We start from the raw sequence: 23,018 nt of genomic DNA on the forward strand, positions 1-23,018 counted from the left end.
TATAAAAAAAATGTTTTATTTAATATTGCACATATATGATAGGCCAGAATCAACCAAGTAACCATGGTGATCAACTGAAGAAAATTAAAAAGTGTCACTGTAGACACTGTACAGTTTCTCCCAATGATTCTTAGGGCTCAATAGTCTATTGATATCTCTCTTATAAAACAAATTCAAGTTTCAATTTCTGACTGACAATTTCTTATTAAAAAACATATTAATTTTATATACAAAAATAATCTTCATTTTGTAAACAAGTAAAACCAATAAAGTGTCCTCTCTTCAAATAATAAATTAACCATCAGAATTGGTAAATGTTGTTAAACACATTTTTTTAATAAGTCAAAATTAAACAGATCGAACTTTGGCTTGCATGCAACAGTCTGTTTTTCCTGTCTCAGTGTCAGGCTCACATCAAACTTTGATAGCATTGGAGACTCTAAATATAGTTGTCAACATATTACTGATACCCGAGAACATTTCATACGATATTCCCTGAAAGAAGAACAAAGGCAAACTTAAGTAAGTAAGAAAATTTTATTTAGAGTAGGCATATATATACATAATGACAGAGAAAACATGAGCTCTGGTGAGCTCTTTAACCAACTATCACATAAAATATCATGCAGCATCATGCAAATACTACCAAATAAAAAATAAAAAACTTAATTTTTTAACCTTGTACATTTAAAAAAAAAATAATACAGTATACACTTTTAAAAAAGTAACTTTGACTTTTCCATTAATATATGAAAGGTCAAATATCCAATTGAGAGGTATAGTGAAAAGTAAATTCACAAAGATACTGAACTTTTCAAAGCGGAAAGTACCTAATCAAATGGAAAATAATTTCAAAGTGGAATATTTCCAAAGAGCTTAGAATTTTGAGATTTTTGGGGGTGATATCTGAGGTCAAACCTGATTGAGGGTTTTTATTTTGCCTTTTTTCATCCCTGTTTCTAATCTTCTTTAAAAAATCAAAATTATTCAAAGGAAAATATTTTCCTTTTCTATTTCAACATGTTCAATACCCTACTTTCAACTTAAAATATTTATCGAAATTTGCAAACCAAATGAAAGTTTCTACAGTTAACTCCTGAATAAGTCAAGGTATTTAAACTTTTGTCAGTTCACTATTGAATAAATTAATACAATAGCTATTGTTCTCTGTGAACTTAAATCCACAGGTAACCTTAAAGTGAATCTGTGGATAAGTATAATTTCTTGCACAATAACTTGCAGCATCAAATGTACTCACTAATGGAACTAGAAACTGTATTGTCCTTGAACTAGAACTTTCATAGGTTGCCATTTCCATCATGAAACCTTTGACACATTTAAACACTAACTCAGCTCTTCTCTGACACCAAGGTATTGTCATCTCCTAAAATATATACTACATTTGTTTCATATTATTTAACAATTATATGCAGCATATTTCTACATAGTGGATAAAGGATGGCACATAAATCAAATCCGATAATATGATGCCGCAGAAATATTACTGTCAATTCAAAAATTATTGATTGCATTTATTATTGTGATTTTGAAATTTTAGACTTAAATGCAATTTTAGTTTTTACTTTTTTGAGGAAAATACTGTTAAGTTCAAATAAAATATTTTAAAATGTGAGTTTAAACTATTTCGTTTACACCTCTGACCTATCATGCCAGCTAAAATACCTCTGACCTATCATGCCACATAAAATACCACTGACCTATCATGCCACATAAAATACCTCTGACCTATCATGCCACATAAAATACCTCTGACCTATCATGCCACATAAAATACCTCTGACCTATCATGCCACATAAAATACCTCTGACCTATCATGCCACATACTATACCTCTGACCTATCATGCCACATAAAATACCTGTGACCCATCATGCCACAAGAAATACCTCTGACCTACCATGCCACATACAATACCTCTGATATGTCATGTCACATAAAATACCTCTGACCTATCATGCCACATAAAATACCACTGACCTATCATGCCACATAAAATACCTCTGACCTATCATGCCACATAAAATACCTCTGACCTATCATGCCACATAAAATACCTCTGACCTATCATGCCACATAAAATACCTCTGACCTATCATGCCACATACTATACCTCTGACCTATCATGCCACATAAAATACCTCTGACCTATCATGCCAATAAAATACCTCTGACCTATCATGCCACATAAAATACCTGACCTATCCTGCCACATTAAAAACTTCTGACCTACCATGCCTTATAAAATACCTCTGACCTATTATGCCACATTAAAAACCTCTGACCTATCATGCCACATAAAATACCTCTGACCTATCATGCCACATAAAATACCTCTGATATGTCATGTCACATAAAATACCTTTGACCTACCATGCCACATAAAATACCTCTGATCTATCATGCCACATAAAAAAAACTCTGACCTATCATGCCACATAAAACACCTCTGACCTATCATGTCACATGAAATACCTCTAACCTATCATGCCACATAAAAAAACCTCTGACCTATCATGCCACATAAAATACCTCTGACCTATCATGCCACATACAATACCTCTGATATGTCATGCCACATACAATACCTCTGATATGTCATGTCACATAAAATACCTCTGACCTATCATGCCACATAAAAAACCTCTGATCTATCATGCCACATAAAATACCTCTGACCTCTCATGCCACATAAAATACCTCTGACCTATCATGCCACATAAAAAAACCTCTGACCTATCATGCCACATAAAATACCTCTGACCTATTATGCCACATAAAATACCTCTGACCTATCATGCCAGCTAAAATACCTCTGACCTATCATGCCACATAAAATACCACTGACCTATCATGCCACATAAAATACCTCTGACCTATCATGCCACATAAAATACCTCTGACCTATCATGCCACATTAAAAACCTCTGACCTACCATGCCTTATTAAATACCTCTGACCTATCATGCCACATAAAAAAACCTCTGACCTATCATGTGTTATATTCCTATTTTGGGTCTTCTGGTTATCGGGACTGCCTCACACAATTTGTACATTTAGGTCAGAAAACGTGGAACATGTTTTAGCTTTTGTCATGACATTGAGTTGTCGTCTGCCAGCGCAGAAGCATGGAGATGAAATAAAGATTGATTTGAACAACGTACAGTTTATTCGTCACTCGTGGCTTGTGCTTGCCAAGGTCCTCCACCATATGGTGCACTTGGCTGGGGGACTATGGCAAGCACAAGCAACGAGCGACGAATAAACTGTAAGTTGTTCAAATCAATCTTTATTTCATCTCCATGCTTCTGCACTGTCAGACGACAACTCAATGTCATGACAAAAGCTAAAACATGTTCCACGTTTTCTGACCTAAATGTATAAATTGTGTGAGGCAGTCCTGACCTAAATGTATAAATTGTGTGAGGCAGTCCTGACCTAAATGTATAAATTGTGTGAGGCAGTCCTGACCTAAATGTATAAATTGTGTGAGGCATATAATAGCAAGAATTGGTATGAAAAATCTTAGAGTATACTAGAGTATGAAAGTAGAAATATATAATGGATTAAGGAAGAAAGCAGTCATTTAAACTATATTGTAATGTGTTCGGCACTTCCGTTAACTAGACAAAATTTTCCAAATTTTATAATTTGGGGCGGGGATGTTATATTCCTATTTTGGGTCTTCTGGTTATCGGGACTGCCTCACACAATTTATACATTTAGGTCAGAAAACATGGAACATGTTTTAGCTTTTGTCATGACATTGAGTTATCGTCTGCCAGTGCAGAAGCATGGAGATGAAATAAAGATTGATTTGAACACCGTACAGTTTATTCGTCGCTCGTTGCTTGTGCTTACCATAGTCCCCCAGCCAAGTACACGATACATGCCACATAAAATACCTCTGACCTATCATGCCACATAAAATACCTGTGACCTATCATGCCACATTAAATACCTCTGACCTACCATGCCACATAAAATACCTCTGACCTATCATGCCACATAAAATACCTCTGACCTACCATGCCATATTAAATATCTCTGACCTACCATGCCACATTAAATATCTCTGACCTATCATGCCACATAAAATACCTCTGACCTATCTTGTCACATAAAATATCTCTGAGGCTTTTAAATAACTCTGACAAATGATATCACTTAAATTACTTCTGACAAATGATACGAGTCTTATGACATATAATACAACTGTCATATGATATGACATAAAATAACTTTGACATATAATACCTCTGACATATGATGAGCTAGCAATAGTGGTATGGTAATTGTGTGTAAGTCATGTCGAAAACATTGTTTTATTATATTCCGTATGCTGAGTATGACTGGATGACGTGATGTTATGTCACTGGATCTAATCGAATTATCTGTGACCAAGTGAAATACCACATGAACTTCTGACAGGTTGGAATGTTTTGTTATGTAAAAATCTCCTGTCTGCAGACCAATATCCTAAAAAAAAAAATCAATATCAAAGTACATAAAAATATGATGTAACTTGAAAGATAATAAATTCAGATCAACACAACATCTAGTTTCCAATTTTTTCAAAAATTCCCTTTTTGAAAATCGTCAAATAAGATTTGATATTAGTTTCATATAAAGGATGTTTGCTTGTCATGTTTTTGCATTTTTGTCAGATTTTCTAATCCTCTGGTTTTATCCATTTGAATGTCTTAAAAAAATTTGCCCATGGACCCCCATTTTATGAAGTCTTATAAATTCGTATTTTTTTTTTAATAGTTTTTGAGAACTTTAACTGGTCAATGATAAAGCTATGAAAAATCAAGAGAGAACATTTTCCTGCTAAAATTGCAATAGCTAATATCTCGAAAACAAGCACATTGACCCCTATAGATCATTTTGTTTTTTGATTCCTCAATTAATCCCTTATCAATATATACTTATTTTAAGGAAAGTTATTTATTTTGAAACTGAGGATCAAACATCCTTAAGTGCTATTAAATGATTGTAAAAAGTGGAAAATAAACTAATTTTAAAATTGTAACAAACAATATTTCTTAAGGATTCCAAAGCTTATTTTCAGAACACTTGTAAATTGCACCACATGGTGTATTGAACTTTTATTACTTTGAACTTTTATTTGAGATTGAAATATCTCTACAAACACTCTCTGTTGGGAAACAAACATAATATGTTTGACGTCTATATTACCTAATCATTATTACACTAATTTCAAATTTCTTAAAAGGCATGCTTACAATTATGTTCAGTGGCTGATATTTAAGAAATGTCAGCTGGTTAGCAGAACTAATTTTAATATTAACAAGAGGCTGTCACAACGACAGCAAACTGGATTTATTAACATTTATTTGTACCCTGCCAATACCACAAGAACCATAACTGATGAACGGTGAAAGTGAAATCGTCAATATCAAATTTGACCTCCATTTTGTCATCAGTATCAACATATTTAAATTTGAAAAGCTTAGGTTGAATGGTTCATGAGTAAATGCAGGGACACGACTAGAAATGCCATTTTTCAATCTTTCAAGAACCATAACTCCTGAATGGTAAAAGTCAAAATCGTCATTATTGAACTTGACCTTCATTTTGTTGTCTGTAACAACATATTAAAATTTTTAAAGTTTTAGTTGAACGGTTCCTGAGTAAATGCACGGACAACATTTGGTTGCCGACCGCCCGGCCGCCTGACCGCCGTACATCCACAAATCAATAACAGACATTTTTGTCATAAAAATCCGGTTAATAAGATGCTTCTCAAAGCGTAGCCTGATACCAAAACAGAGGTCAAACCATGAACAGTTGGTGCAAGTTTGGACACAATATTCAAGCTTGATACTGATCAATGTTTGCAGCAATTATCCCAAACTCATACCCAGTCTTTCCATTGAAATATGGAACCTTGTTGAACAATTTTAGAAAGATCCAAACACTTACACACAAAAGGAGTGGACTGAAAACTACAAAATTGCTTGTTTTTGGCCCTTTTTTGGGCCATAATTCCTGAACCTTTAGTACCATAACCCCCAATCCCAATCTTCCCTTTGTGTTATTGAACATTCTTGTAAATTTTCATAGAGACCAATTCACTTAAACTAAATTTATTGTCCGGAAACCAAACGTATCTGCTTTTGATGCAGACAACGAAGACAATTTCATACCAATATACCAAGCATTTTTTTTTTTTTAAATAACGTCAAATAAAAATTCATTTGGTAAAATTTGATTCCAACTTATTTATTATTTCATTGTTAGGACTACCGACCTTTGATTCTTTTGATGATTTATTACCCTTTGATGTGTCCCTCAACGGAAGCTGTTGTTCTATTGAGGTCAGCTGTTGTTGTAAATCAGGAAAGTGGAAATCTGTTGACTGCTCACATACTCTTGAAAAATCTGTTTCAATAGAACATAATTATCTAATGAGTAGAAATTCATTATGAGGAATGTCCTTTGAATAGGCCTATCACTGAATTGTTATTACATCATATAATTTCCTAACCATCTACAAGCTGATACTTTTAAGAAGGAGCATAAAGGCATTTGAATTATATTTTTAAATGATAAATACAAAATTTAATGCAGCTTATGCAAATTTGTCAATATTTTGACTGAATGCTTTGGTACAGTGGGATAACTAAATAAACAGCTGTAGAAAGAGCACAAGATTCACTGTGTGTATGCATAATTGAATTTGTTGCAAAACAAAATGAAATATCATTGTAGACATTAAAGAAGAAATCACTATACCATACTTTGTCCATTTAGGACCACAGTATGTCCATTTTGTGACCAAAGTACAGAGGTGGATTTAGGGCGGGAGGCTCAGGGGCACAGCCCCCTCTTTTCTTAAAAAAAAATTGGTTGATTATATAGGCAATCACTAGAGCATGGCCAGAGTGGACCCCCTCTTAGGTAGTAAATGGGCCCCCTACTTATGAAAATTTCTGGATCTGCCACTGCAGTATGTTCATTATGTGACAGGCACATACAAATTATCTATATTATAAATAAGATGGTTTTCGTCCCATCTGGAGTAGCAAGTCTCATCTGTTTTCAAATTCAAAGCAGGTTTACTTTAAATTCACCAACAACAGGGTAAAATTTAAAACACTCAGTTAAGGTACAAAATAAGGGGGGGGGGGGGGGGGGGGGGGGGGGGGGTAAACTTCCCCTTTTGCCTATCTAAACTAGTGTTATAAAAAAAACACAGTCATAAACCTACATAGTTAATTTATCAAAAGTATGACTTCTTAAAGTTGACCAAGGAAATAACAAAAATAAAGACAATACATAACTCGGAAGGCAGGGTCAAAATGTGCTCGGAATTACAGGAAGCTTGCTGAGGTTACCACAGTTGTTAAACTGTAAATATATAAGACACCAAAGGAAAGGCTTTTTAGTGCTTCTCTCTATCCTGAAACAAAAGACGGTGTCCAAATGGGGTGCATTTTGCTGTATTGATATGTGAACAAATTTGAATATGTACACCCATACTTCATCTTTAGATACACAAATGGCATTACCGGTACACAGTTATTTTTTCCAAATTTTGGGACATTGGGATTTCGTGTTTTAAAGCCCCGGATTTCTGGATCAGGACCCGTCCTACCCCCTCTCATATATATTGCAGGTTCTGTTACTATTACAAATCTGTCTCATAATGCCATTTGTCATTAAAAATCTAGTATGACCTTCCACAAATTCTGATTGTTCAGGGAGACATAATTTTACACTTCACAGGATTATATTTACCTTGTTTTGAGATCAATATTTGGGAGTTATTATCCTCTGGAATATATAGGGTACACTAATTAGTTCAATTTTTGATAACTGATTTACAGAATACCAATGATATGCTAAAAATATCAATAAAGTTTATCACTTAAGAATAAACTGGTTTAATTGTAATGAAAGAAGTTTCATCTGGAAAAAGTCCTAATCATTTCAATTTGTATTCTCCATTGGTAATGCCTGAAATATTTTTTTCATCAATCAAATCTGAAAGGCTGAGCACTCACCTTCCTGGCAAAAATTTCCTAAAAATTTTGTTACAGAATTATTTTTTTTTTTAATTAACCCTTTCCTCCATAATGATGCCTTTTGACGCCACCCCCTTTACTCCATAATGAAGCCTTTTGACGCCACCCCTTTACTCCATAATGACGCCTTTTGACACCTGTGTAGTACCTTAGTTGAAACGCTTTTGACTATGAAACGTCTGCATTAGACTTAAAAAAATTTGAATCCAATTTGAAAAAGGTATTCATAAGAATATCCGCCTTAAATTTATTTGATGAAATAGTTGTTTTTTCCCAATGCATTAATACTTTAAAGCATATTTTCAGCATTTTATTGAAAAATCCTATGCAAATCAAGTATTCAAAAAAAATATTTCTATATATAGCTGTCAAATTCATGTTCACTAATTTGACTCAATTTATCATATTTTGATTTATAACAATGTAAAACACTTATCCAATTTGAAATTATAAAAGTCTAAAATAAATGATATACAGGGCTAGGGCTCGATAATATGTAGCTTCATTTCAAGTCTAAACGCCATCTAATTATCTGTCAATATAACTTCTTTTCACTTTCAGTGTTGGCATTCTCTTCTTTTAAATAATTGATAATGCATGAAGTATCCATCTCTAACTAAGTGGTTAAATTGAAGTTCACTTGAATACAGATTTAATGAGGTCGAATTATTCACTTGCAATCATAAATGTTTCTTAGCTTATTTTGACAAAATTAAACCATAATGGCTACTAAAAGCGATATATTATTTCACTATTTGACTTTCATTAATGATTGAATAAACAAAATCATATTTTATATTTTTTTAATATCTCGTAGCTAGTGCCCCTTTATATAACAAAAAAAACCAAAAAAAAACACATTTGATTTTATTTTTAAAACAGAAATCCCATTCTAAAAACTAATATTTAAGAACTCCAAAAAAATGCAACTAAAGTAATTATAATTACACTGATTTAATCTTACTTACGTTTTTTGAGACCAGTGTACATAGACAAGTTATTATCTGTCAGTAATATAAGTCCACATAAATTGTTAGAGTAAAGAGACATGGCTGTCTGAAGTCTCTGTGGCTGAGGAATAACCATACCACTGAAAAACAGAAGTCAATCACCATAAAACTACCTTTTTTTCCAAATAAAAAGTTTAATTTTCTATTTGTGTAGATATAGGACAGTGTCAACAGATTAGAGAAAGATATAGACAATTTTGTATTAAATCATCATTTTTTTGGTTTTTTGTTGTGCTCTTTAAAAACAAGTGTCTGAAAACCCTAGGAAAATAGACAATCAAATTTGTATTCATTCAAATGGTTGAATGTTTTTTATTTTTTTTATTGTTTCATCTTTAAATAATTGGGGAATGTGTTCATTGGACACAGATGATTCTCCCACATTAATCTATAAAAATAAAAGTGACATTCCAAATAATAATCTTGATTAAAAGTTTCATAGCATTTGGTTGAGGCAATCCAAAGTTATAGAACGGACACAAAAATTCAGCAATTTTTCCTTTGTAAAGGGACATAACTCTAGAATAGTAAAAGTGATACCCCTAAAATTCAAACTTGATCTGTATTGTGTTGTAAGAAGCATTGTGTAGAAGTTTCCTAGCATTTGCTTGAGGCAAACTATGGTTAGAGAACAGAAAGAAAAAAAAGAAGCTTTCAAGAGCCTGAATTGCTCACCTGTTTTTCAGAGAAGAAGACTTTTACATGTTAGCCATCTTGATAAACAAATTTTCTGAAAAATTGTCTGTAAAGGGCAAGAACTCCTTTCAGGGGTCAATTGACAGTTTTGGTTAAATAAACTTATTTGTAGATCTTACTCTGCTGAAAATTTTTGTTGTTTACACTTTATCTTTATCATTAATAATATTCAAGTTGATAACAAAAAACTGCAAAATTTCCTTAAAATTACCAATTTAGTGGCATCAACCCAACAATAGGTTATTAGATTCATCTGAAAATTTAAAGGGCTGATGGATCTTTACCTTATGAACACTTTTATTACCCCACGTCAGTTTTACTCTAACTGCTTTGGTTTTTAAATATAAGCCAAAAACTGCATTTTACCCTTATGTTCTATTTTTAGCCATGGCTGCAATGTTTTTTGACAAAACAGAAAATAAAACACAAACTTTATTCTAGATACCCTAGGTATCATTCTGCTTAAGTTTGGTTGGAATTGGTTCAGTAGTTTCAGAGGATGTTTGAAATAGTTTACACCCGCAGATGGACGTAATTTGCGGGGCATAAAAATAATTCAAACAGAAAGCACTCACTAAAAGCTATGCAAAATAGGGCCCTTATCACACTCTTTCATTTCTACTAGATCATTTCCTTTTTCTGTTATCAACCTCCTGAATCGCACTTAAACAAGGGTTAATAGCTTACCCTACAGTATGAGTTTTATGTCTGCATAAATCTAATATATCTGTACACAAAAGTCTTAAATTGTGTGTTGTTTTCATTTGAGCGCCTACAAAAAGAAAAAAACACATTAATAATTCCAACTATACATATATATAGTTGGTAGATTCTTATAGAGTAGACTCTATTTATATACAATATATACAGTTATAACAGAATCAGAATATATGTTATTATTTGTTTTCCAATAAGCTATCACTTAATGTTTGTGTTTGAATAGGTTTAAAATAAAATTTATAAAAAGTTTGTGCTGAGCTCTAACCGTCTGTTTTCAGTATATTGTTTAATGGAATCCCATGTGCTAGACGATGACGTTGATCAACCTTTGGTAGTTACGAACTTCCATTCTCTCGTGGAAGCCTCTAAGTCATCTATTGTTAAATAAAACTGTATGTCATGCATAGATAACCTCCGCCATATTGACAGCAGACTTTCAACTTTAACCCTCAATAAAACTTTCCTCCATGGTGACAGTAGCTTCTGATCTTTCCCCATCAGTACCTCTGTTCTGGTTAAAGCTATCCCTGTTACATACCTAAATGTATAGTAAATCTTTCCTCCATGGTGACAGTAGCTCTGATCTTTCCTCATCAGTACATCTGTTCTGGTTAAAGCTATCCCTGTTACATACCTAAATGTATAGTAAAACTTTCCTCCATGGTGACAGTAGCTCTGATCTTTCCCCATCAGTACATCTGTTCTGGTTAAAGCTATCCCTGTTACATACCTAAATGTATAGTAAAACTTTCCTCCATGGTGACAGTAGCTTCTGATCTTTCCCCATCATCAGCCTCTGGAAGAGTTGTACTGATGTTTCTCATCCTGCCACTGAAAAAAATCCATTCACTTTTGCTGTATTTACAACTAATAAAATTCAGAAGCCTATGTTTAAGTTATAAAATATGGATGCACATATTCAGTATAGGAGACCATCAAATACTTTTCCAGGCCTTTTTTTATAAACATTTTTCATTGTTCTAACAGGAAAATAAAGAATTATGATTTTGTTATGTGATCTGAGCAAAAAAAAAATTAAATCACCATCTATATAACATATAGAATGGAGACTTAAACTATCTGTATTTACACTTAATTCATATACTCACAAAATACAAAAATAATAATGAATTCACAGTAAGTCATACTATAACTATGGAAACATTAAAGAATCAAAGAGAAAAATAAACAGTATTTAGAATAAAATAAACGATTGGCACAGTCAGATGTTTTATTTAATACAATGATTATAAATGTATGAAAATGTACCGCTCAGACAGTGTCAAACAATCAATAATTTATGAATTTCTTATAAACTCACATATACGGTTTTGATTGAGACTGAGTATCTTCATGTACTTTAATAACCCATTCTCTAAATTCTTGTTTCTGTGTGTCTTTTAAGTTTGTTAACTCTTTGGTCCATTTACTTTCAATCATCTGGAATAAAAGGCTTTCATGTTTATAAAATAAAAAAGAGAATTGTAAGGGACGACATCAAAAGTTCAATGAAGGATAAAAAACTTAATTCATATAGTTTTTTCACTGACCCCCCTAGCCCCCTTTTAACTTAATTTAGGAAAAATTGATTGACCCATATGTATATATGTAAAAATCAATGTCGGATAACCAAATCTTGCAGCAGTTCAACCCCCCACCCCCAAACTATTTGAATTAAGTTTTTTATCTTACATTGATCTTTTGATGTCGTCCCTAAGGCAATAAATGATGAGAGATGTCAAAGTAGTCATACATATATATTTCGCCTTAAAGATGTTCCACTAGAAGCTTTGTTATAAACAATGTCATGATATTTATGGTCCGGGACCAGTAGAATTTGAGTCGGAGTAGTATATTTTGTCACCTGGTGGTCCGGCGGACCAGTATAAATTTATCGATAAAATCCCTGATTGAATTGCAGTTTCGTTTTTTTTACAAAACAATTTACCTGCGAAATCAATTACACGGAACTGGAGGTATTAAGTATTACAATTGATTATTAATTAATATCGAGGTTGAGCGTCCTTCACAACAACACAAAATGTGGAAATTTTGGAATGAGTCAAATCGACAGACAAAAAATAAAAAAATAAGTGACATTCTTAATAAAGTGTATGAAATTGACAAAAAGAAATGTAAATATAAAAAAACATAGGTAACAAAATGTGGTTTAATTATATAGTTGATTGCAATGTAATGGATTGTATCATGTGAAAAATTTGCAGTGACAGACCTAGATAAGAAATGTATTTTTGTAACGAGATATTCAAATTTTAAGATAGATTCTGTACTTGCTAATGAACAATCAGAACAGCACTAAAAAACTAGGAAAATAAAGGAGAGGAAACAAAGGAAGGGAAAATCATGAAAATAAACGTAAACATCTCTCATTTATAGAGGGTTGTTGCTCACAAGGAAGCTATTATATCAAGAGTTCCAAATGGTGAAGTTGAAATCATCTCTTCGTAAGTTTTACAGATGCCATCACGAGTTGGTTGACCGTTATGGAATAACTGTTTCACAAATGATATCAGATATGTTCCTTACGTTGTAACTACAATCCCCTTCCCTTTCATAAATGTGACCTACCGAATTAGACTATTTACCGGATTTGTTATCTCATAAGCAACACAAGGGTGCCACATGTGGAGCAGGATCCACTTACCCTTCTGGAGCACCTGAGAGTGCCCCTAGTTTTGGGTAGGGTTCGTGTTGTTTATTCTTTAGTTTTCTATGTTGTGGCATGTGTACTATTGTTTGTCTGTTTGTCTTTTTCATTTTAGCCATGGCGTTGTCAGTTTATTTTCAATTTATGAGTTTGACTGTACCTCTGGTATTTTTCGTCCCCCTTTAATATTAGTGTTTGTCAAATGAATTTCATTTGTGCAGGACCAGTAGATTTGGTGCGGGACCAGTAGATTTACAGTCCACTGGTCGGGTTGGCCAGTACACAAAAAAGCTTAAATTCGACCCCTGTTAACCTCTCAAAAAAAGGCAGGTGTATTACAACCTAATGTTTCTTTTTGCAAGAAGGATCTCTTCCTACATACAGATATACACAGAATTGTCACTGGAATGGGTCTGCTTCTGTTCAAAGAAATTGTTATATTTTAGGTGTATTGAATTTACCTGAATCTATTCAAAGTGATTGTTATATTTTATGTGTAATGAATTTACCTGTATTTATACCCAAGTGATTGTAACATATTAGGTGTATGAATTTACCTACATAGGTCCAAAGTGATTGATATATTTTATGTGTAATGAAATTACCTGCATCTGTTCAAAGTGATTGTTATATATTTTAGGTGTATAAAATTTACCTGCATCTGTTCAAAGTGATTGTTATATTTTAGGTGTATAGAATTTACCTGCATCTGTTCAAAGTGATGGTCACATATGAGATGTTTTGAATTTACCTGATCTGTTCATAGGGATTTTTAAAGTTTAGTTGTTATGAATTTACCTGCATCTGTTTAGAGTGATGGTTATATTTTAGATGCAATGAATTTTCCTGCATCTGTTCAAAGTGGTTGTTTAATTTAGGATGCAATGAATTTACCTGGATCTGTTCAGAGTTATTGTTATATTTCATGTGTATTGAATTTACCTGCATCTGTTCAAAGTGGTTTTGTGCTAATTCATTAACCTCGTCATTAGAATAAGTCTTTACTGCCTCATCCATTTCCTCTCTTTGTCTGAAATAACAAACAACGTAAATATTGGATGAGAAAAACATTATGATTTAATTATAAAGAAATACGGAATGTGTCCATGGAACACAGATGAAGACCCTGCTTGCATTTCATATAAAGTTATAAAGGGACATAATTGCAGAATGTTAAAAGTAACCCTACCTTAATTTGAACTTGATGTGAGTTTTTGTGGTAATAATTATTGTGCATTAGATTCATAACATTTGGTTAAGGCAAACTGAAGTTAGAGAATGGAAACAAAAATTTCACCAATTCTGCCATTTGTAAATGGGCATAACTATATAACAGTAAAAGTAACACCATCAAAGTTCCAACTAGATCTTTATTTTGTGGTGATAAGCATTGTGTATCAGTTTCATAACATTTGATTTCAGGCTAAATTATGTTAAAGAACATAAATGAAATATTCAGCAATTATTCCATTTTTAATGGGGCATAACTCTAGAACAGTTAAAGTGACACAACCTTTTTCAAACTTGATCTGTATTTTGTGGTTAAAAGCATTGTGTATAGTGTATATTATAACATTTAATTCCGGCAAACTAAAGTTAAAGAACAGAAGCGAATATGTCAGCAATTTTTTCATTTGTAATGGGGCATAACCAGGGGTCGAAATTAGCGCTGGTCCGGTGGTCCGAGACCAGTAGATTTTGTCAGCTGTTTGTCGATAAAAATCATGGTTTGTTTACAAAAAAATTACCTGCAAAATCAATAATACGGTATTTGGGGTACTAATTAGTATTACAATTGATCAAGTTAATTAATATCTCAGGTAAGCTTCGTTTACAACAACACAAAATATGGAAATTTTTGGAAGGAGTTAAACCAACGGACAAAACAAACAAAAATTAGAGACATTCAAAAGGAAGATCGGAATAGACTTTATGAAATTGACAAAAGGAAATGTGAATATAAAAAATCCTGGGGAAAAAATCGTGAATGGTTAAATCATATTGTTGATCACAATGTCATTCTTCTTCTTCTTTAAGGTCAACAAGGCTTCAATACTGAAGAATACATATTGAAGAATGTAATGAACTATATAAAATGTGAAAAATTTGCAGTGACAGACCAGAGACATGTATACTAAATTTTGAAACAGGATCTTCAAATGTTTAGTTATATTCTGTACTAGGTCTGACATGAGCAATCAGAACAGCCCAAAAAATCTACGGGAATAAAGGATAGGAAAGCACTTTTTGTCTAACATATGTAAAAGAAAAAGAAAATATAGTGTTTGTCAATGAATGACATTTTTGCAGGACCAGTTGATTTGGAGACGTGTCACGGAATAGAAGTTCCTTCATAATATAAGTTCCAAACGGAAAAACTATTCTGGAATATTATTTCCACAGGAATAAATATTACAGTAGATGTTCCTAACGGAATAAATAGTATAGAATATTTGTTCCGACAGGTACAGGTATTATGACATTGTTTATAATAAAGTTTCCACTGGAACTTCTGTTAGGTGGAACAAATATACGTTGATTTTTCAGTCCACTGGTCCAGTTGGCCAGTACACACAAAAGCTTTAATTCAACCCCTGGGCATAACTATAGAAAGGTAAAAGTGAGGCCACCAAAATTCAAACCTGATCTGTGTTTTGTAGTAATAAGCATTGTGTTCAAGTTTCATAACATTTGGTTGAGGCAAACTAAGGTAAAACAATGGAAACTGATTTTGGGACATAATTTCGGATGTACAGACGGACAAGGGTTTAACTAAATACCCTTCCACTATGACAGGAGCATAATAAGAAGTAAAAATTCTTTTTAGTAAATTCTTATCTGGAGCTCTGCAGATAGCCTCATGGAAATGAAATTGTATGTGCCAATGCTAATACAAGTGCATACCTCTGTTGCAGATGACCCAGATCAGCATCTCTTTGTCGTAACAAGTCTTCTACTGTTAAAGAGTATGTATGCTCTAGATTGAGTAATGTATCTAATGCTGGTGAATGAATCAGAGCATGATAAACTTTAGAGAACTTTTCTTCCTGGGTCTCTGCCTCTACTTTGGCATATGTCTTCACTTCCTGGGGAAAAAAATATATGCCTTTTTATTTAATTGCATTATTTTAAATACTGGTAACAAATGCATTATTTTAAGTACAGGTAATAAATCCATTACTTTAAGTAACAAATCCATTACTTTAAGTAACAAAGGCATTATGTGACCTACCGAATGAGACTATTAACCTATTATGTAATAACATGAGCAAAATGACAGGTGCCACATGTGGAGCAGGATCTGCTTACCCTTCCCAAGCACCTGAGATCACCCCCAGTTTTTGGTTGGGTTAGTGTACGTGGGTTAGTGTTGCTTGGTCTTTAGTTTTCTATGTTATGTTGTGTTAACTATTATTTGTCTGTTTGTCTTTTTTCTTTTTTAGCCATGGTGTTGTCAGTTTATTATTTATCTACCAATTTGAATGTCCATCAGCTATCTTTCGTCTGTCTGTTTGATGCATGTTTAGATAACCTAAATCTTCTACTGATGTTTTTTTTCTGCTTTCCAAATACCAAAATCTGCCCAACAAACAAATCCATCAACTTTCTATGCCAGATACAGAAGCTTCATGATATTCTAATCAAACATTCTGATTTAAATGTTGCAAATTACCAGAACAAACTATAAATCATCATGATTATCACCTCTGACCTTTTGTTCAATCTATCTGACTACCAAGATACTGTTTTACAGAAGATACAGTCATCCAGTCTTCATTATATGGATATATTTCCCTAACATTTGATATTCTACATTTATTATTTATAAATTTTTATTCTATGAAATAATTTACTCATGGATCTTCAACTGAAAATCCTTACCTGTGTGAAAGCTTTTGACCATTTATCAACCAAACTGTCCACAGATGCTTGGTCAGCTTTTTTTATTTCATCTATCTTTTTCTGTACATTTTTTTCATAAGTTTGTTGTGTGTGTTTCCACACAAATGCATCTAGTTTTTCTTTCAACTCTGAAATAAATAAAGTAAAGTACTAACATACATACATACAAGACAATGCTTTAAATAATTTTATATTTAAAATATGACAAAAATTCTGTCCACCTAGTATTCAAATGATGAAAACTTTAGACAAACTTGGCTTTTCTGTTTTAAGATTAAAATATCAAATACTATCAAAGCCAAAAATAATTGAAAGCTAACATACCTGTAGCCAGGGGGGTTCAGACGCCCCCCCCCCCCCCCCCCTTGGAAACAAATAAGGACTGTTAAAGTCAACGTTCTGTTCTAATTGTGACTGTTAAAGTCAAGTTTTTGAGACCAAATAACCCCCCTTTGGAAATTCCTGGCTACGGGCCTGGCTAAGGACAAATAGAAACTGAAACAGTTAAAAAAAGAGGTGTAGAGGAGGGTAACTGCATAGAAGAATACGAAATAAAATATGAACCACCAATTAAAAAGTTCTTGCATGTTGATCTTTTTACCGATTTCACGAAACATAGTGAATGTTGAACCCTTTGCACAGATGCACGTAAAATGAAAATGGCAAAACACATTGTACGAAAATAACCCTTTACAAGCCTCATGTAAAGTTATATAATTAAAAAAGAAACTAAAAACATAGCCAAATCCAACTAAGGAAATTTTGCCTGAGATAGTTGAAACCTTAGTTTCCTTATAATTTCTTTTATAAATGATGTAAAATTGTATTTTTTTCTGATAAAGTATTTGTCAAATTGCTGCTTCAATGAAACTAAGATTTAATACAATTATCTGGCCAATGAAATAATCTAGTGAATGTTAAGGGTGGACATAAAAATAATCAATGAAGGATAAAACAAAACTTTATAACTCAAATAGCTTAGGGGGGGGGGGGGCTAATATGCTGCAAGTTTTGTTTAACATTGTTTACAAAAATGGTTTAACTGACATCGATTTTATATATATCCTTATTGCAATTGGTCAATCAATTTTTCCAAAATTAAGTTAAGAGGGGGGCTCAGTGAAAAAACTATATCAATTAATTTTTTTATCCTATACTGAACTTTTGAAGTCATCCCTAAAATAGTATAGCAGTGATACTTACCATTCTCTATAAAACATGGCAAATTATGAGCAGTAACTAATTGACCAATGAAATCATCCAGTGGTTGCTTCAGTGGTATGGGAACGGGAACTTCTAATGTGGATACTAAATCTTTACTGAGGAATGTAAACTTGAAGTCTTCCTTAGACATTCTGAAACAATATATTTTTATTAAACAAATATAATACAAATAACCTATATTTTTTTATTATTTGCATTGATGGCTGAAAAAGAAGAAGATGTGGTATGAAAGCTAATTATAAGGACCACTTTCCCCAAAACCAAAATGCAAGGTTGTGAATAACCATAGGTCACAATAGGTCTTTCAACAATGAGCAAAAGACATACATGTACTGTTTTGTACAAATACTACCATAACTATAATATTCTAATTGGAAAAAAACATTCCAACTTTAACTGGACAATTTTCCAACAATTCCTGTTAATAAACATACAACAATCAACTTACAACAATTCTGTAAGAAACAATATCCACAAACAATCAATATTCTGTAGTCAGTAACTGACCTTTTGTGATATGAATAAAGATCATAAAAACAACCTTGAATCATGGGTTACAATTTAATGTGTGAATGATAACACTGCAGTTTTTAACCAAGAATTAATACAAATTAACACTTGATATCAAGTGAAGAAATCAATTTTAATAATGTGTCCAAAACTTTAAAACGCCAACATAAGATTTCAAATTAAATGTCTTACTGCTTTTATATCAAAACAAAATTTAATACAGCAAAAATTTAAGAACAAGATGTATCATGTACAAAATAAGGTAAATATTTCTTTTTGACCACAACTGTTCTGTGAATGGTAAAGAATTATATAACTAATTGAACAAAAGAGCATGAATTTAACATATTATAAAATAGGATTGCCAATACAACAACTTTCCAAAAGAGTCAAAATAAAGAGGATGTAAGCAACTATAGTTTACTGTAGGTTATTAAAAAATTAGCAAAACCCAGACCGTATTTAAATTTCTCTTATTTAATCAAATGGTCCTTTGAAAAATCTTTATTATCTGGTTGAATATTTATTTGCTGTAACTCATACCGAGCCTTCTTCTTTAATGAAAAAGGTAAATGTGCTAGATACATGTATAGAGAATATCTAGCACATTTACCTTTTAAAACTTACTGGAGCTCACAGTGACCAGATCATTAAAATTGTAAATTTTCTATTTGACAATATCTGTGTCGTTTTCAGCAGTACAGTATGTTGAAGATAAAATTTTGAATGCCACTTGAAAATGAGGGAATATGGGATAGGGACAGAAAGTAGTTGGTTCACTAACTCACAGAGAGCCGTGGTGAAGTGGTTAGTGCATTGGACTACTAACACAAAGGTTCCTGGTTTGATTCATGTCCAGGGTGAAAACTTCAGGACTGAATTTTCAGCTCTACCTTGACACCATTTACAAGTATGGTCTTGATATTTTGTTGAAAGGGGACAATAAATGGCTGATCTGTGTTAAAAAAGACAGCCTTGTAGATTTCGAAAAAGAGCAGGCTAATGCTGCTACAAGACAGCAATCACACATGCAAAGTGGAAAGGAATTCATTTAAGTTGTAAAAACTTGTTTCCTAAACCACTATAAATAAATATGTTTAAACTAGCTAACCCATAATTTTGGCCTAATTAGAATTTAAAAATTCAAATTGACATCATGAAAATAGTTTTAAAAAAAATGACAAATCTCTTATAAAATTGACTATTATGTAATATAGAATTGAGAATGGAAATTTGAATCTGTCAAAGAGACAACAACCTGACCTATAAGAGCAGAAAACAGCTGAAGGGTGAGAAAATTTCACCCAAGAAGTGGTCCTCAACTGGCCCCTAAATAAAAACTTTCCTATTTCAGGCTTATCATTTGCTTATATACAAATTTGAAGCAGATATACACTTATCTTATTAAAATTTAAACGGAGAATACATTTTACAATACATTCACCTAAACCTAGCCACATTCTTTGTGCCTGTTGCAATTAAGTCACTGAGGAGTCAGAAGTTTAGTGGTTGTTGTTGGCTTAAGTCTGTCATATTTGTTTTTCATAGATTGATTTTTCATGTAGGAACCCCTTTTTTATGGATGATCAATGCATTTGAATGGTGACATGTAGTTGGAACCCCTCCCCTTTGTTCTGGGTTAGTAACCCTCCCCCCCTTTTCAAATGTCTGGATCTGCCCCTGTACTGTACGGTCATATGGCTTCCTATTTTAGAAAGGTTTTCACTATCAGTAAGAAGAATACCAAGAGATGACCATATATACCCTTGGGCCTGAACTGATTCAACTATACACCAATTGTAATCTGCAATTATATTTTCCATTTTTAAGATATTGAACAAAACTAATAAGATATAATTAATAAGAAATCTTCAGAAGTATAAAAAATATCTTATTTACTACAAATTTTATCAAGTATCTAAATTACCTGCCTCATAAGATACCCTCTAAACTAATATTGATAGATCATAAGGTTTAAAAGAAATCTTTTTAACAAATACATTAAAAGATATTTTTAAAAAGAAGATGTGGTATATCATTGCCAATGAGACAACTCTCCACAAGAGACCAACAACTATAGGTCACTGTATGGCCTTCAACAATGGGCAAAGCCCATACCGCATAGTCAGCTATAAAGACCCTGAAATGACAATGTAAAACAATTCAAAAGAAAAAACTAACAGCCTTATCTAATGTACAATTTTAGGATATCAATTAAAAAAATACTTAATAAGATATCTCGTATAGTTTATAGGTTATCTCATTTAGTTTATAAGTTATCTCATTTAGTTTATAAGTTCTCATTTAGTTTATAAGTTATCTCATTTAGTTTATAAGTTATCTCATTTAGTTAATAAGTTACATGCATCTCTTTAGTTTAAATGTTATCTTTATATTAAGTTATCTCATTCAGGGTTGGCAAAAACCCGGGTTTTATGAGTATTGCCCAGCCCAGTGGGAAATACTGGGAAAACCCGGGTTTTACTGGGTTTTAGTGGGTTATACTGGGCAATACTGGGTTATATAAAATACTGGTCTGAATTTTATAGAGTATTCAGTGATAAAACACAAATGTTATACATTTCTCATATATATAACCTTTTTTGTTTGTCTGGATTGGTAAAACTCAATATATATATATAGCAAATTTTTTTTTTTTTTAATAAATATAACTCCTGTTAGAAATAACAATTACATTTAAATAATGTCCTTTGTACTGTCACTAATTAGTAAGTAATTATTCAGATTAGAATGCAGATTTGTTTATGTAACAATAATCAGCCCCTTCAATTCTATAAGTGTTGATGGCATGACCCTTAGGGTGTTTATTTAGCAATATGAATGTATAGCATTTGAAATTAAAATTCACTTAAACATTGCAATATTTTTTTTTTCAAAGTATGGATTAAAATTGAAACAATGCTTGGTAATTAAATTAACAAGGTTTCCTTAAAGGTGCAAATCTTGTATTCTGTCTACATAGAAGGGAATGAAATTTAATTTTTCCTTATTTTAGAAATGACTGTCAATGGTTACCTGTATAAAAAGTATATATTTAGCTTTAATACTATGAAACTACATCAAGACTTTACTATTTTGTGTTAAAATAAGCTTAAAAAATCATATTGCCCAGTAATGCCCAGTATTCCCAATTTCTGGGAGTATTGCCCAGCCCGGGAAAACCCGGGAATTCCCGGGCGGGTAATACTTTGCCAACCCTGATCTCATTTAGTTTATAAGACATCACTATAAGTTTATAAGATAGCTCTATAAGTATATAAAAGGGTGGTAATGGGGGTATCTTCATGACGAATCACTGTAAAAAAATTGTGCCAGATGATGTAAACGGTAATTTTTTAAACATGACGATAAAATGTACACTTTCGTTTAGACGATAAGAAAATTTTGACAAATTCAAAAAATAATGGTAATGATAATTATTTGAGACTTCTGACGAATAACGATAAGGATAGATCAGAGGAACAAGCATTTCAGGGAAAAAATATTATTTTGGAAAAAATACATCAACTTAAAAATAATACAACATTAGCTTTCACTGATGGCTCCTGCAAAGGAAATCCAGGTCCATGTGGTACTGGGGCAGCTATTTTAATATCAAACAGCACAGAACATGTGGAGTTAACCCAGCCAGTTTCCAATAGAGGATCTATTTTATTAGGGAAATTAGTAGCTATCAAGCTAGTAATATATTTTCTTATAATTCCAAACAACAGAAAAAACACTGAATCCATCCAAATTTTCTCAGACAGCCAATCAGCAATTGGAATTTTAACTTTAAATTGGAAATCAGATAATTATGGCAAAACTATTCATGATATTAAAATTGGTATATTGGCACTTAAATCTGAAGGAATCATTGTTTCCATTGAATGGACCCCTGGACACGCTGACATACAAGGTAATGAACTAGCAGACCAACTAGCTAAAAAAGCAGCACAGGAGGCAGAAAAAATACAAAGCATTCCAATATTTACAAAACAAGATATACAAAAAGGAGCAAAAGACAGTGTTATGGTAAAATGGCAAAACCGATGGGACACCAGTAATAAAGGAAGAAGATATTATGCCTTTCAACAAAATGTAAAAAATACACTTCCAAAAGACAAGCCGTCAACTGAAATATATAGAATAACTACTAGTCTAAGAACAGGATTTTGCAATTTAAACTTTTACAAATCAACAATATGCCCAGCA

At 32.5% G+C, this 23,018-nt stretch overlaps 1 protein-coding gene across 4 annotated transcripts in view; it reads right to left on the reverse strand.

The window, feature by feature from the left end:
- The window catches only part of LOC134725832 (protein C12orf4 homolog), a 24,012-nt gene continuing 994 nt past the window's right edge, over positions 1 to 23,018 (reverse strand). For 2 of the 4 annotated variants that reach the window (XM_063590039.1, XM_063590038.1), the window contains exons 2-14: positions 18,273 to 18,424; positions 17,049 to 17,197; positions 16,071 to 16,252; positions 14,109 to 14,196; positions 11,820 to 11,938; positions 11,229 to 11,329; positions 10,466 to 10,550; positions 9,041 to 9,162; positions 7,786 to 7,821; positions 6,296 to 6,426; positions 4,276 to 4,497; positions 1,259 to 1,384; positions 1 to 495 (exon numbers count right to left, since the gene is read on the reverse strand). In XM_063590039.1, coding sequence (XP_063446109.1) covers positions 415 to 495; positions 1,259 to 1,384; positions 4,276 to 4,497; positions 6,296 to 6,426; positions 7,786 to 7,821; positions 9,041 to 9,162; positions 10,466 to 10,550; positions 11,229 to 11,329; positions 11,820 to 11,938; positions 14,109 to 14,196; positions 16,071 to 16,252; positions 17,049 to 17,197; positions 18,273 to 18,423 — 1,593 coding nt within the window. In that variant the 5' untranslated portion in view covers position 18,424 and the 3' untranslated portion in view covers positions 1 to 414. Of the gene's footprint in view, positions 496 to 1,258; positions 1,385 to 4,275; positions 4,498 to 6,295; positions 6,427 to 7,785; positions 7,822 to 9,040; positions 9,163 to 10,465; positions 10,551 to 11,228; positions 11,330 to 11,819; positions 11,939 to 14,108; positions 14,197 to 16,070; positions 16,253 to 17,048; positions 17,198 to 18,272; positions 18,425 to 18,741; positions 18,763 to 23,018 lie in introns of those variants that run through there. The other 2 variants (XM_063590040.1, XM_063590042.1) reach the window with 2 other exon arrangements.

Source organism: Mytilus trossulus, chromosome 7 (genome assembly GCF_036588685.1).
Source record: "Mytilus trossulus isolate FHL-02 chromosome 7, PNRI_Mtr1.1.1.hap1, whole genome shotgun sequence".
NCBI classification, from domain to species: Eukaryota; Metazoa; Mollusca; class Bivalvia; order Mytilida; family Mytilidae; genus Mytilus; species Mytilus trossulus.